Raw genomic sequence first — 15,206 nt, 5'->3', positions numbered from 1 at the left:
CCTGGGCCAAAGGTAGGCGCTAAACCACTGAGCCACCCAGGGATCTCCCCAAAGCCAGCCCAGTTTAAAGGAGAGAGACACAATTCCATCTCTTAATGGTAGCAGCTTCATAGCTGCATTTCAAGGGTCATATGTCCAGAGAGGGGGGAGTATCGGGACCTTTTTTGTAATCTTTCTACCACACACAGGATCCTTTCCATCAGGGAGGGAGAGGTGACTTAACTCATGGGGATAGATACATATTCCAGATTCATATTTGGCTTTCATAATGCTATAGACTGGGTTTGTGTGTCCCCACCCCAAATTCATGTGAAGTCCTAACCCTCAAAATCATGGTTGATACAAAGGTGGGGTCTTTGAGAGGTAACTAGACCATAAGGTAGTATACTAATAAGTGATATTAAGAGACCCTAGAGAGCTCCCTTGCCTTTTCTGCCACATGAGGATAGTGAGAAGGCAGCTGTCTATGAACTAGGAAACGCACTGTTGCTTGACAGTAAATCTCTCTGTCCCTTGATCTTGGACTTCCCAGCTTCCAGAACTGTGAAAAATAAATGTCTGTTGTTTATAAGCTGCTTGGTCTATAGTATTCTGTTATAGTAGCTTAATATGTATCATCTATCTATCTATCTCTATGGTTCTGTTGCCCTGAAAAGTCCTGACTAATACACCTAACTGCAGTGTTTTTCTCAGCCCTGCTATGCATGGATACCTTATGCCCTTATGCATTTTCTTTTTTTTAATTTTTTTTCCTTATGCATTTTCATAGTATTTCATACATCGCTTTGGATTAAGGAGTTTATTTTTTTAATATTTATTTATTTTTAGAGAGAGAGTGTGTGCACGCATGCGTGCAAGTAGGGGAAGGGGTAGAGGGAAAGAATCTTCAAGCAGGCTCTGTGCTGTGCATCGAGTCCCACATGGGGTTCAGTCTCACAACCCTGAGATCATGACCTGAACCAAAACCAAGAGTCGGATGTTTAACTGACTGAGTCACCCAGGCACTTCCTAAAGAGCTTATTTTATGATGAAAGAATTATAGCAAAGAAACTCTTGGTCTTGCTAGGTACCCCATCACTCCAAGGTAGCTGCTATGATAAAAACAGTGTATGACCTTCTGCAGACTCACTTATAGGGCTGGCCAAGAGACAACACATTGTGAGTTTTGGGTGCTGTCTTACAGATTTGTGCTATATACTTTAGACCAATAGCTAAAATATACTGCTGTCTCTCTCACAGTTAGAATATATAGGTATGGGGACTAGGGTCAGGAGGTAGGAGTGATTCTTATAATCTGTATACCTAATAAGTCATTTATGTGCTCAGAGAGTTTGGAGTATTTGGTTCCCAAGGGAAGAACAGCTCCACTAAAGAACACTGTCATTGTTCATTACATTATAACATGTAATGAGACTGCCCCTGGTCATTTGGAGCTCTTTTTGAGCCAACAGGCAGAGAAGGGGTTACTATACCATTCTGAGTGAGCAACCCTTGGAAATTGGGTTGCTGTTATGCAATAGGGACAGGGAAGACTCTGAAGCTCAAGGGATTCACTGGGGTGCCCCATTCTATTCCTATGTGCAATGATGAAGGTCAAATGAAAATATCACCAATTCAATAAAGACAGTTTTTCACTTCAACATTAAAGAATGTGGAATGTTCTTGTTCCTATACCAGTCCAGCCCCAGTTTCTCCCTGTATGCAGTTTACTCTCAATATAAACTGAATTTTCTTTCATTTTTGAAAATTTATTTGAGGGAGAGCACAGACCAGGGGAGAGGCAGAGGGAGAGGGAGAGCAGGGAGCCCAGCTGGTGGGGGAGGGGGGGAAGGCTTGATCCCAGGACCCTGAGATCATGACCTGAGCCAAAGGGAAATGCTTGACCAACTGAGCAATCCAGGCGCCCTATGAATTTTCTTTCATTTTCTAAGTGTACCAAACTTCTTGCACCATATGTAATAACGATATTAGTACGTTTTATAATTGATGCACTTTTAATGTCTCTGAAATAAGCACACATTTTAAGATTGTTGTTGGCCAATTGTTCATGTGTAGATTGGATCATAGCAGTTCATGTTGCCATCGCTTCCCTTGAGCTCTATATCTCTTATCTTTGATTGCCATTTAATGAATCTTCAAAGAGATTACCTTATAATTTGCATTGAAATGAAAAGTTTTAATAGGCACAGAAAGGCATGGAAACACAGTAGTATGACACAAGATACAAATCTATGTGTAAGTAAGTTTATTTATTTATTTATTTTTAAAGATTTTATTTATTTATTCATGAGAGACACACACACACAGAGAGAGGCAGAGACAGGCAGAGGGAGAAGCAGGCTCCATGCAGGAAGCCGGATGTGGGACTTGATTCCAGAACTCCAGGATCATGCCCTGGGCTGAAGGCAGGCGCTTAACTGCTGAGCCACCCAGGCATCCCTGTAAGTAAGTTTAAAAGAACTCTTCCAGTAAACATGCATAACAAATTGAAGCAATAATAAACCACTGGTTTTAATTTTAGTATTTTTTCTTAAATCTTACTTTTTCAATTCTCCTAATTTTGTAAATGTTTTTGTAATTTTTTAAGTGTTACATAAAATGATGATTTGTTTTACAATTGCTGGCAGTTTAGATTTGATAGAATATGGTAATGATAGTAGTAGCTGCTAACATTTACTGAAGGTACTGTTTGTAAGTGCTTTTCATTTGGTTTGACACATTTGTTTATGTCGTAGTCTCTGTGATCTGGAAAGTGTCTTTCCTGAAAATTCACTATTTTGAGGGCACCTAGGTGGCTCCGCTGGTTAAGTGCCCAACTCTTGATTTCTGTTCAGGTCGTGATCTCAGGGTCTTGAGATCAAGCCACATGTCTGACTGCACTGGGCATGGAGCTTGCTTGGGATTCTTTCTCCCTCTCCTTCTGTCCCTCCCTCCCATGCTCCTACCCCCTCACCTGCTGGCACTCTAACTCTCTCTCAAAACAAACAGACAAACAAAAACACACTATTTTTTTTTTAAGATTTATTTGTTTATTTATTTATTTATTTATTTATTTATTTATTTATTTATTTATTTATTTATGATAGACATACAGAGAGAGGCAGAGACACAGGCAGAGGGAGAAGCAGGCTCCACGCAGGGAGCCTGATGTGGGACTCGATCCCGGGTCTCCAGGATCATGCTCTGGGCTGAAGGCAGGCACTTAACCACTGAGCCACCCAGGGATCCCCCAAAACACACTATTTTTAAAGCCAGAGCAAAAATTGTTTCTTCTATACTTCCATGAGGCATTGTAGAAATGGAAAACTTTTCTTCCCTTCTAGTTTCTTTGGCTGGTTTAATAATTCAATGATATAAGACTGATCAACAGGAGAAAAACAAGTTTCATGTGTACAGGAGCCCGAAAGACATGAGGCCCAAAGACAGGCAGTTGAGGTTTATATGTCATCCTGAGCTTGGGAAAAGTAGAGGCCTGCGGCTTCCCAAAGCTGAGAAAGACCATTCATAGAAAGATGAGAAGAGCAAATGTTTGTTGAACAAATGTTTGCTGTACTATGCAGATTAAATCTTTCAGAGAATACATTACCTTTGGTGCCAGTGTTCTCCTGGTACAGGTCCTCTAAATTCTTTTAGCAAGTTAAGGGGAAGGTAAACAGCTCTTCCTGAATCTATTACGCCTTGATTATCTTCAGCTAGAAATAATCCACATACCAAATGGCATATTTTGGGGTCGTTATTCTACCCCTGCCCTATCCGGAGGAAGCTCATAGGTCTGTTTGATCACATTCCTCTTATCTTAGGATACTTGGCCTCTTAGTTATGTTTGGGTGTCTCTTCCCAGTTATACTGTAGGACCTTGAGACTAAAGCAAATTATGTGTTTTGGGGTCTTCTGTACCTACCACAGCATCATGCTTTCCCAAGAAGTAAACAACGAAGGGCTAAAGCTTAACGACGGAGGTGAAGCTCAACCTCGGGTTTCACTAACGCGGGAAACACACTTTAGTCTGCCAAATGCTTCTGCATTATTTCATTACACTGTCACTGCATCTTGGTCCGGTTAGGTGTGAGCACATTTGTAGCTGAGATTCTTAGCTCTTTTTCTTTCTTTTTTTAGATTTTATTTATTTATTCATTAGAGACACAGAAAGGAGCAGAGACAGAGGCACAGCAGAGGCAGAGGGAGAAGCAGGCTCCCTGTGGAGAGCCTGATGTGGGACTCGACCCCGGGTGCCCAGGATCACGCCCCGGGCCGAAGGCAGGCGCCCAGCCGCTGAGCCACCCAGGTGCCCCCCGAGTCCGTTCATTAAGCGCTAATCTTGGTCTGCAACTTTGGTGCTTGACCCTTGACCTCAGGATTCTGTTCCCTCTTTCCTACCTATCTGAGGAAGGGTTGATTCCATACAGATAGGTAGATTTCAAACAACTGAAAGGGAAGGGAAAAGAAAAGAAAGCTTTAAAGGGCTACAAGCAGCACCCGGGGACAGCCGCAGCCTCGCTCCCCGATCTCTCCAGGGAAACGCCTCCCGCCGCCCCAGGTTTTGCCTCCAGCCCCGGACCGTCCCGCCTCTGCCCTTTGCCCCGTACTTCCTCCCGCCCTTCCGCTCCCGCCCCCTCCGAGAGCCGCGGCGAGCCTCCGGAGGCTCCCATTGGCTCGTGTACGCTTTCAGTCTCTCCTCCCTCCAGAGGCCCCGCCTCCTCGCTCTGCGCCCTCCTTTTCGTTCCGCCGGCCACGAGGCGTAGGCGCACAAATTCGGCTGCGCCGCGGGCAAGGGCAGTGGAGCAGCAGGAAGAGGCCTCTCTTTCTCGGAACCCCACTGCCTTGTGGGATTGTGGCGAGTTCCTCCGGCTGAGGCGGGTTTTCCGGATTCCGCTCCCCGCCCCCCCTCCGCCTCCCTCGTGGAGTACGGAAGCTGAGAGGGCCCGCGGGCAGTCATGGCGGCTCACCTGAAGAAACGAGTGTACGAGGAATTCACTAAGGTGGTCCAGGTAAATTACGGAAGGGAAGGTCTCTGGGCCGGTGTGGGGCGGGGAAGGTTATCCACGCTCCAGACACTCTGCCAGAACAGACAGCGAAACCTGGGTTGAGTGCGGACTACTTTGATAGGCTTTCCGAAAGTGCACTTAAGGGGGCGTGTTCGTTTGCAGCTGCCGTTGTCATTATTAGTATGTGCGGCCCGACACTTAAAAAAATAGAACTATTAGAGAGAACAGATAGCACTGTACAATTTACGAGGATGTCCTCTCCGTTATTTCAGCTTATTCGGGTTACACTAGCACCTTCGTTCTACAGATGGTGGCTCAAAAGCTCCTGGAGGGATGCGAGGATCCAGAGCCCATTTCTGGTGGAGCCCTTCCCAACTCCTGTTGCAAAAACAAAAGCGCCTAGGGACAAGTTGGTTATGTAGAACCCTAAGGGGTTGGAAGAGGAGTCTAGACTTCCTCAAGACCCAGCCAAAGCGGCGGGGGGGGGGGGGGGGCTGTCACAGGCTGCATCCGGGCAGAGGTTTCCATTTGTGGAACAGCTTACTTAGGAAGCAGGGCTGTACTTTCCTCCGTTGGAGTTAAGGACAGGTGGGTGATTCGATCTCCTGACACCTGTGGCTGTCCAGGTGTCGCCTCAAAGATGTTGCTAAAGTAGAGGTTGATTCCAGGTTCTCAGACTTTTATGCAAATCGTCTGGTGGTCTTGTTAAAATGTAGATTACCCCACTCAGTGGGGTGGGGGAAGGTAGCCAATAATCTGCATTTCTGACGAGCCCCCAATTGATGCTAGTAGATCAAAAGCATTCTTAGATCCATAGAGTGGCCCCTAAATCCTTAGACTTCTAGTGTAGCAGGAGTTAGACCATCCAGCAGGAAACTCCTTAAACATTTCTTTTTTTTTAAATTTTTTATTTATTCATGATAGTCACACAGAGAGGGAGAGAGAGGCAGAGACATAGGCAGAGGGAGAAGCAGGCCCCATGCACCGGGAGCCCGACGTGGGACTCGATCCCGGGTCTCCAGGATCGCGCCCTGGGCCAAAGGCAGGCGCCAAACCGCTGCGCCACCCAGGGATCCCTAAACATTTCATTCATTCCTTTAACGAGAGTGTTGAGTGAGTGGTTACTGTGTATCAGGTATAGCTAAAGGTGTTGCTACGAAGTCCGGTACACATTAAGGTCCCTGTCCTTTAGGAGCTTGCAGACTAATGGGAGAGACAGAAAAGCATATCTGTGATTGTAATACAGAGATGAGTGTATTGACAAATCAAGTTTTTCTGTCTCTTTTCACTTATCATTTCTGTTTTGTGGACACATTTTTGTAGCATATTCCCACTGACAGTAGGGAAGTGAGTCTGCTTATTTATTATTTTTTTGCTTATTTTCTTAGATTTTATTTATTCATTCATGAGAGACACACAGAGAGAGAGGCAGAGACACAGGCAGAGGGAGAAGCAGGTTCCACGCAGGGAGCCCCATGTGGGACTCGGTCCCAGGTCTCCAGGATCAGGCTCTAGGCTGAAGGCGGTGCTAAACCACGGAGCCACCTGGGCTGCCCCCCCCTTTTTTTTTTCTTAAAAAGTGACTGAGATTTAGACTTGACATTTCTAATTGCTCCATTTTATGTGAAATTAGTTTTCTTGAACTTTTAGAATGAGTTGAGGTCCAGGAAGGCTTTTCTTTTTTCTTTTTCTTTTTAAGCAATCTCTACACCCACCGGCTCAAGCTCAACCTGGAATTCAAGAGTTGCATGTTGCACCAATTGAGCCATCCAGGGCCCCCTTAGGACTGTTTTTCTAGTTTCACAGAGCTTCTTCTGTGATTTGCTTTCTGGAATTTTCTGGGGCTGTTTCCCCTGCTCACTTTTTTTTTTCCTTTGTAATTATGGTAAAATACATATTTTGCCATTTAAGCAATTTTTTTTTCTTTTTAAAGCTCAAGAATGAATAAGAGGCAGAGTGGCAGAGGAAGAGGGGAAGAGAGAATCTTTAGCAGGCTCCACGCTCAGTGTGGAGCCTGATGCAGGGCTTGATCTCACCACTCTGAGATTATGACATGAGCTAAAATCAAGAGTTGGAAGCTTAACCAGCAGACTACCCAGGCTCCCCCATTTTAAACATTTTTAAGTGTACAGTTCACTGGCATTATGGACATTCACATTGTCGTGCAGTGTGATTTCCTTTCTTTTTTTTTTTTTTTAATTTTTTTAAATTTTATTTATTTATGATAGTCACAGAGAGAGAGAGAGAGAGAGAGAGAGAGAGAGAGAGGCAGAGACACAGGCAGAGGGAGAAGCAGGCTCCATGCACCGGGAGCCCGACGTGGGATCCGATCCCGGGTCTCCAGGATCGCGCCCTGGGCCAAAGGCAGGCGCCAAACCGCTGCGCCACCCAGGGATCCCTCCTTTCTAACTATAGTTCTTTTGTTCCCACTTCTCAAGAGTACTCACTTTTCCTTGAGCATGTCATGTGTTTACACTTCTCCAAACTCTTGTACCTGTTGTCTCTTTTACATGGGATGCATGTCATTTTTTTCCATTATTTTTACTTTTGCATTTTTGTTTCAAGACCCAACTAAAACCTTCTTAGCAAGAGTTTCGTCTCTTCCTCCACTGCTTCTGTGGCAAGTATTCTGTTTATACTCATCTATTTGTACTTATCACTTAGTGTTACTATAATTACCAGTTGTTAACCTTAAAAATAGTTATTTTAGAAACAAAAATGTAATTATTTGGGAATAATAGAGAATGTGCAATTCAGGGCATGCATGCCATGGCAAAACCACAAGCAAGTCCAACAAACAAAAAAGAGGACCTTTATTATATGGAGAAGGAGGAGGAAGTTGGGAGGGGTTAGTTTGAAGGGAAAGTCTAGGGTGATAAGAGTTTCTTATTGGCTGACTTGCAACGGTGGTAGATTTCTTGTAGGAGATGCAATGTACATCTTTCTCCTTGGGGCCTGTAATTGATTTTTTTCCTGTGGATGATTTTTCTGGTGTGATCTATAAACCACAGTTCTTTCCCTAATTGATTATTGAGTGGCACTGTTCTCCCTTCTAGGCTCCCCACCCTTATATCCTCCATATTCGATTTTAGTGAGTTTTCTCTATTAATTTCACATGGTGTACATATCTCCTTACCAGTCTGGGCTCCTTAAGGACAGAGATAATACCTCGTTCATCTCCGTGTCCTTTGTTATGTGTGGGAGAGTCTGAGTGGTATAAATGGAGGTCTTGGTTCTTGGATTCCCCACAAAGATTTCTATGAGGATCCAAGCTTGAATAAGGACAGAAAGAGTATAGCAAGCACTAAGCAGTTTACTAAGGACAGTACCCTTTCAAGAAGGGAGAGTGGGCAGGCCCAGAGGTGGCTATTGTATTGGAGCTAGAGGGGTCTTATTGTGTTGGCTAGGTTACCCTGGGGCAGAGGTTGAAGAGGAAGCTGCATGTTCTATACTTGTGGCTCTTGGTCTGTCAGCTCCAGGGTGTTGGAAGCCTTGCCAGGATGTTAAGAGACACAAAGTCAGGATGTTGTGTCCTCAGGCTTCTAATGTGTCACCTATTTATCACCACCTTTGCCCCCAGCTCCTGTCCAAACTACTCTATCCCCCCTGGATGACCATAGGTCTTGGCTCACTAAAATGTTATTGATGGTTGACTAAGCAGATATTAGTTTGTCTTTCCCCTCACATACTCTTATGGAAAATCTTTCTCAGATTTTGACCTGTATGGAACCCAAGTAACACTTGACTAAGTAACATATTAGTTTGTCTTTCCCCTCACATACTCTTATGGAAAATCTTTCTCAGATTTTGACCTGTATGGAGCCTAAGTAACACTTGACTAAGACTGAATTTGTGTAGAAAAGGATGGGAATGGGTAAGGATTTTAAGAAAAGAGCTCATTTTTTCATTTCATTCTGCATAATCATTACCATAGAGTGATGAAATGGGATCTTAGTGCATCTGATCTTTTCCTCTGCTATGAAGAAGAGGAGGGAGAGAGACCTATATTTAGTGCTTATTGTGTTTGTACACATAAATACATTATATTTTAGTCTTCTCAAATATCTGTATCATACAGGAATTGTATTCCCTTTTATAGAAGAAGGATAGGCCTCCTCTCACTAGTAAGTGGTTACTGAACCCAAGTTCTGACTTCAAAATCTTTGGTCTCTTTATATCATGCTCTACTTTGTTCCTGACTAGAATAATTCTAATCTTTTCTCTGTAGTATTGTAAATTTTTTTTTTTGTAGTATTGTAAATTTGATGAGAGGTGATTGCTCAGGATATCAAAACAATGCATCAAATGTTAAGGAAAATTATTGATTTTAACATTTGTTGTCTTTATGATGAGCTCTATACCTACCCAGCAGAGCCTGACTTAAGCCTTGGAGTGACAGTTTCCCTTTTACGTCAACTTTTTGGACTCCTTATAATAATGAATATATCTAGAAAGTTTCTAGTTATAAGCCATCCTTGAGAGAATTGAGAAAATAGTTACATAATTTTTTGTGTCCTGTGGTTCAGATGAGGATCCCTAGTTGAGAAAGACTGATAGTAGTGTCATAATTCCCATTTTATAAATGATGACAGTAAGAATTATGACTTACTTAGAGCAGCAGAATTGGAATTCAGAGACCAGTCCTAATGCTGAATAATCATTCAGGAAACATTTGTTAAGTGGCTACAATTTGCAAGGAAGTTGACTATTTTTAGAAAATTTTTTATACTAATCAATCATCCTTTTAATAAAGGCAGGATGGTTTGGGTAGTCATTTGGAGTAAGGAGAAGACTTTTTACTCAATGTAAGCTACAGATAGTTCCCATCAGTTCCAGTTTTCTCACAAGGAAAGCTGAGCCAGGTAGGTGTCTCAGCACAGTCTGAACATATTTATAGAATCAAGATTTCTTTTTATGTATTATTTTAAAGATTTTATTTATTTGAAAGAGAGGGAGAGAGAGAGAAGAGCTTGAGCAGGGGAGAGGAGCAGAGGGAAAGGGAGAAGCAGACACCCTGCTGAACAGAGAGCCTGATTTGGTGCTCAATCCCAGGACCCTGAGATAACGATCTGAACCGAAGGCAGATTCTTAACTGATTGAGCCACCCAGGTGCCCCGAGATTTCTTTTTAAGTAAAGAATGGAGCAGATATTTCATGTGTCCTTTTAACCCAAAAGCTGCAACAGTCCTGAGAGATTGGTAGAACAAAATGTTAGTGGATCTATTTTACAGAAAAAGAAATTGAGACTTGTAGAAATGAAATGACTAGTCCAAAGTGGTGGGAGCTAGTGAAAAGCAAAATGGGGACTCATAGTCTTGCCTCCACTCCAGTGCCCCTTTCCCAGTTCATAACACTGCTTTTTCCTAAAGTTAAGTCTATCAGTTAAATATATTATCTGGAATAAGGAAATGAGGCAAAGTGAAATTGGCAGAGCCTCTATTTTCATGTGTTATCTTTCCTATTCCTTTGCAGCAGCAACAGGAGGAAATTGCAACCAAGAAACTGCGATTGACAAAACCAAGTAAATCTGCAGCACTCCACATAGATCTGTGTAAAGCTACCTCCCCAGCAGATGCTTTGCAGTATCTACTCCAGTTTGCCAGAAAGCCTGTTGAAGCAGAAAGTGTGGAAGGAGTAGTCAGGATTCTCTTGGAACATTATTACAAGGTAAGAACGTCTTGAGGACCTGATGGGAGTATAAGAATTGTATCATGTCTACCAAATGGGTTAGTATTGCAAGATAAATAAGAAGGTGTTAATTCAGCACTCTTTTATTGAGGGCCTTACAGATATAGAGATAAAAAATGATCCAAATCCTGTTTGCAGAAACTTGCATCATCTCTGTGTGGATGTAGAGAGTATCCATATAGCATATACAGAGACAGATGTGAACATACTGCTGGGGGTAGTGTTGCCTGTGTTACGTAGAGTGCAGTGGGAATACAAAAGAGGACTTCAGCCTTGACCCTCTGTAACCAGATTTGTCTCTGAAATGTCATCCTGTCGTCCTGTGTTATTGCCCTAATTCAAGGCCCTCGTGTCTAATTTGATAGCCCACTTCTTTTTAACCTTATTTTTCCTTCCTTAGTAGCATTTCTCCATGTATTTTACTGAGTTTGAAAAAAAACATCAATTTGTGATTTATTAAACTTCAGGAAATACTTTAAGCAGAAATGAAATTCATGAGTTGTGTTATTTTTCAGTTTATGTAAGTAAAATCTGAAGTAAAAGGGAAGACATGATTCCAAATGTATGAATCACAGATGAATCAAAGTTTTAAACTTAATATGAAAATTTTCAAGCCTATAAAAGAGTTGAGACAGTACTATAATGAACAGCCAAATAACCCATCTCTGGGATTCAACACTTAACAAATATTTTGCCAAATTTTCTCCCTCTGTTTGCTTTCCTTAAGTTTTTAAAAGTATCATATATTTCCCTAAATAGTTCAATAAGAAACTTAAAAAATAAAACACTTTAACCACATCAAACAAAACTAAAAATTCCTTAATGTCCTCTAACAACTAGTCCATTTTCAGATTTCTCTTATTCCCCAAATATCTTTTTATAGTTGATTTGTTCAAATCAAAATGCAAACACTATTCACACATGACATTTCGTCTTTTTTAAATCTAGACCAATTTTTATTATTTTGGTGACCGTATAAAGAAATTCAGTCAGTTGTTGATAAAATGTCTTGTTTTCTGAATGTGTTTACTTCCTCGGGGGTTAATTTGATCCTCTATCCCTTTTATTTACAAGGAATGGAAAGTTAGATATACAGTATAGGCTTTGTTAGATTCAGGTTAAGCATATTTTTGAAAATTTATAGATGATGATTTGTATTTCATAATGTATCTGTCAGGGTGCATGTAATGTCTTCAAGTGTTCCCATCAGGTTTTCTCTTCAGTCTCTTTTATTTCTGTAAACTATTTAAATCGTTTATTTAAATCGTTTATGTGTGACATAAAGGGTCTTTTCCTTTATATATAAAATGTTCTAGCTTAATCAGAAATGCTTGTAGTTTCCCAAAGATGTGGATTTTTCAGAAATCCATGTCGTTTCACATGCTTTTCCCCTAGGCTAGAACCCCTCTGTCTTCTTCCCACTGCCCTGTGATCTGGTTTCCCACCTTTCTCCGTCAAGCATATTCTTTCAGTCTTTCCCCTTAGGTTTCCTTCTGCCTAGAACACTTTCCTCAGATGTTCATATGTCTACTTTTTACACTTTGTTCAAGTCACAGCTCAAATGTCACTTTATCATTAAGGCCTTTTTTTAAACCCTATATTTAAAGTTGAAACTGCCTATTCTACCCTAAAACCTCCTAGCCCCCTTCCTTGATTTGGTCTTCTCCATAGCACTTACTATCTTCTCATATATATTTTTTAAATTGAGAGAGCAAGCGTGTGTGTGGGAGGAGGGGGGGAGAGAGAGAGGGAGAAAAATCCTCAAGCAGACTCTGTGCTGAGCATGTAGCCCAATATGGGGCTTGATCTCACAACCCTGAAATCATGACCTGAGTTAAAATCAAGAGTCCAACTGAGCCACCTTGGCACTGTCCCCATCTTCTCATATTCTATATGATTTTCTCATTTATTTGGTTCCTTGTCTGTTTCCCCATACAATAATGTAAGCGCCTCTTGAACAGGGATTTTTTTGTTTTTTTGAATTGATGAATCCGGGGGCAGCTGGGTAGCTCAGTTGGTTAAGCATCTGCCTTCGGCTCAAATCATGGTCCCTGGGATCAAACCCTGAGTTGGGCTCCCTGCTCAGCGGGGAGCCTTTCCTCCCTCTCCCTGTGCTACTCCTGCTGCTTGTGCACTTGTTCTATCTCTGTCAAATAAATAAAATCTTTGAAAAATAAATAAAATCTTTAAAAATAAATACAATAAATTGATGAATCAATAGTACCAAGAACAGTGTGTGGTAAAATTAATATTTGTTGAATGAGTGAGTGTATGCTTTTATGAGACTTATTACTCAGTTAACAAATGCTTATTATATATCAGGAATTTTTCTGGGCGCTGGGCAGTCCTGTTAGCTCTTAGTATTGCTAGTGTTTGCCGTATATCTCTCTCCTTTAGACTTTAAGCCCTTAAATTCAGAGACTACAAATCTGTTTGGTCTGTGTCCCAGCGTGTGGCTTGGTTCCTGGAACATTGTAGGGGGTTAATAAATGCATCTCTCATGTTTTACATGAATGTCATCAGGGTTTCTGTTTTCAGGTTTTTAGACAGTGATCTATTTTTAGTTACCTCTTAGCAATATCTACTTATCTTTTTTTTTTTTTTTTTTAAGATTTTACTTATTTATTCAGGAGACACAGGGAGAGAGAGGCAGAGACGCAGGCAGAGGGAGAAGCAGGCTCCATGCAGGGTGCCTGAAGTGGGACTGGATCCCGGGTCTAGGATCACGCCCTAGGCTGAAGGCGGTGCTAAACTGCTGAGCCACCGGGCTGCCCAAACTTGTTGGAATTTATAAAGCTCTTTCCATGTGTGATATTTTTTAATCCTGATGACAACACCATTGTTATTTATGTAATCCAGGTAAGAAACTAAGCTTGGAGCAGTTTAGTTTCCAAGGTGACCCAGCTAAGTAAATGGAGGGTCTGGATTTGAATGGTGGGGGGTTAACTTGTCATGAAACATTTCAAATATATATACAAGTAGAGAGAATGGTTTAATTAATTCTGGTGTACCCAGTACCCAGTTTTCAGCAGTTACCACTTTATGGCTAAACTTGTTTTATTCTCATGCCTCCCACCCAGCAGTCTGTTTCCATTTCCTCCACTCTTACCCTCTCTGCCAAATTCTCCCTGAGACCATATCATTTTGTTCATAGATTCCAATTTATATCTCTAAACAATACTATTTTAAAAGACATAATCACAATACCATTATGTCTAAAAGAAAAATTGAATTCTGGCATTCCGATGTCATATCCTACACTCTTTAACCAGGCCATGCTGCTTACATTAGTCTAGCAGATTCTAGCCCCAAAGGGAATGAGGAGAGATGCCATGTATCCAGGTCCAGATTGATAACTGTACAATTTTTTATCCTTTTGTCTTATATCCATCAATGTGATCTCTCATATTTTAGATAGACTGCTTGGGCTTCTGCTTCTCTCCTCCAAATTTTTTTGTGGTCAGGCAGCAGTATCTGAACTTCTTTTACATGAGGGGTTCATTTATATTACTGTGCTGGTTGCTGTGAAGGATGTAGAACTGTGAGATATGTTTCTTGTCCTTTTGGGGCTAGCAGTATAGTTGATATACCAAATAATACATGTAGTAAATAGGGATGCCTGGGTGGCTCAGTGTTTGAGTGTCTGCCTTTGGCTCAGGGCATGATCCTGGAGTCCCGGGATCGGGTCCCACATCGGGGTCCCTGTGAGGAGCCTGCTTCTCCCTCTGCTTATGTCTCTGCCTCTCTCTGTGTCTCTCATGAATAAAAAAATAAAATCTTAAAAAATATATATGTATTATATATGCATATATATGTAGTAAATAGATAACAAGAGCTAAAGTTATTCATTTGTTCATTTTTTTAAGAGATTTTTTTAAAAGTATTTATTTATTTATTTTATTTATTTATTTATTTATTTATAGAGACAGAGAGAGAGAGAGAGGCAGAGACAGGCAGAGGGAGAAGCAGGCTCCACTCAGGGAGCCCGACATGGGACTCGATCCCGGGTCTCCAGGATCATGCCCTGGACAAAGGGCGGTGCTAAACCGCTGAGCCACCCGGGCTGCCCCATTTGTTTTTTTGTTTTGTTTTGTTTTTTTAAATTTTCTTGAAATGTCATGAATTCTAACTCTGTGCCAGGCTTTGTGGAGATGTTGGAGATAAGAGATGATTATGTGATCCCCACCCTGAGTCTAGTTGGATAGATATCCAATAAATGGATAATAATATAGTGTTATAGGTGCTGTGAAATCTGGGACAGGTTATGATGTTACCTCAAAGAAGAGGGTAATCAGTTTGATTTGGGATTAGGGGACTAAAGTAGTAGTGATGCTTGAGATGAGTCGTCTTCTTTTTTTAAAAAAATATTTTATTTATTTATTCATGAGAGACACAGAGAGAGAGAGAGAGGCAGAGACACAGGCAGAGGGAGAAGCAGGCTCCACTCAGGGAGCCCGACATGGGACTCGATCCCAGGTCTCCAGGATCATGCCCTGGGCTGAAGGTGGCGCTAAACCGCTGAGCCACCCAGGG

General features: G+C 41.7%; 1 protein-coding gene across 2 annotated transcripts in view; it reads left to right on the top strand.

The window, feature by feature from the left end:
* The first annotated feature begins 4,721 nt into the window (after positions 1-4,721).
* INTS4 (integrator complex subunit 4) overlaps positions 4,722-15,206 on the top strand; it is a 111,966-nt gene continuing 101,481 nt past the window's right edge. Inside the window, exons 1-2 of one of the 2 annotated variants that reach the window (XM_055320452.1) lie at positions 4,722-4,988; positions 10,461-10,652. In XM_055320452.1, the coding sequence (XP_055176427.1) occupies positions 4,935-4,988; positions 10,461-10,652 (246 nt within the window). In that variant the 5' untranslated portion in view covers positions 4,722-4,934. Of the gene's footprint in view, positions 4,989-10,457; positions 10,653-15,206 lie in introns of both variants that reach the window. The other variant, XM_055320451.1, reaches the window with a different exon arrangement.

Source organism: Nyctereutes procyonoides, unplaced genomic scaffold, assembly GCF_905146905.1.
Source record: "Nyctereutes procyonoides isolate TBG_1078 unplaced genomic scaffold, NYPRO_anot_genome, whole genome shotgun sequence".
In the NCBI taxonomy this organism is placed as follows: domain Eukaryota; kingdom Metazoa; phylum Chordata; class Mammalia; order Carnivora; family Canidae; genus Nyctereutes; species Nyctereutes procyonoides.
Note: the sequence above shows the minus strand (reverse complement) of the source record. Positions and strands in the feature narration are given on the sequence as shown.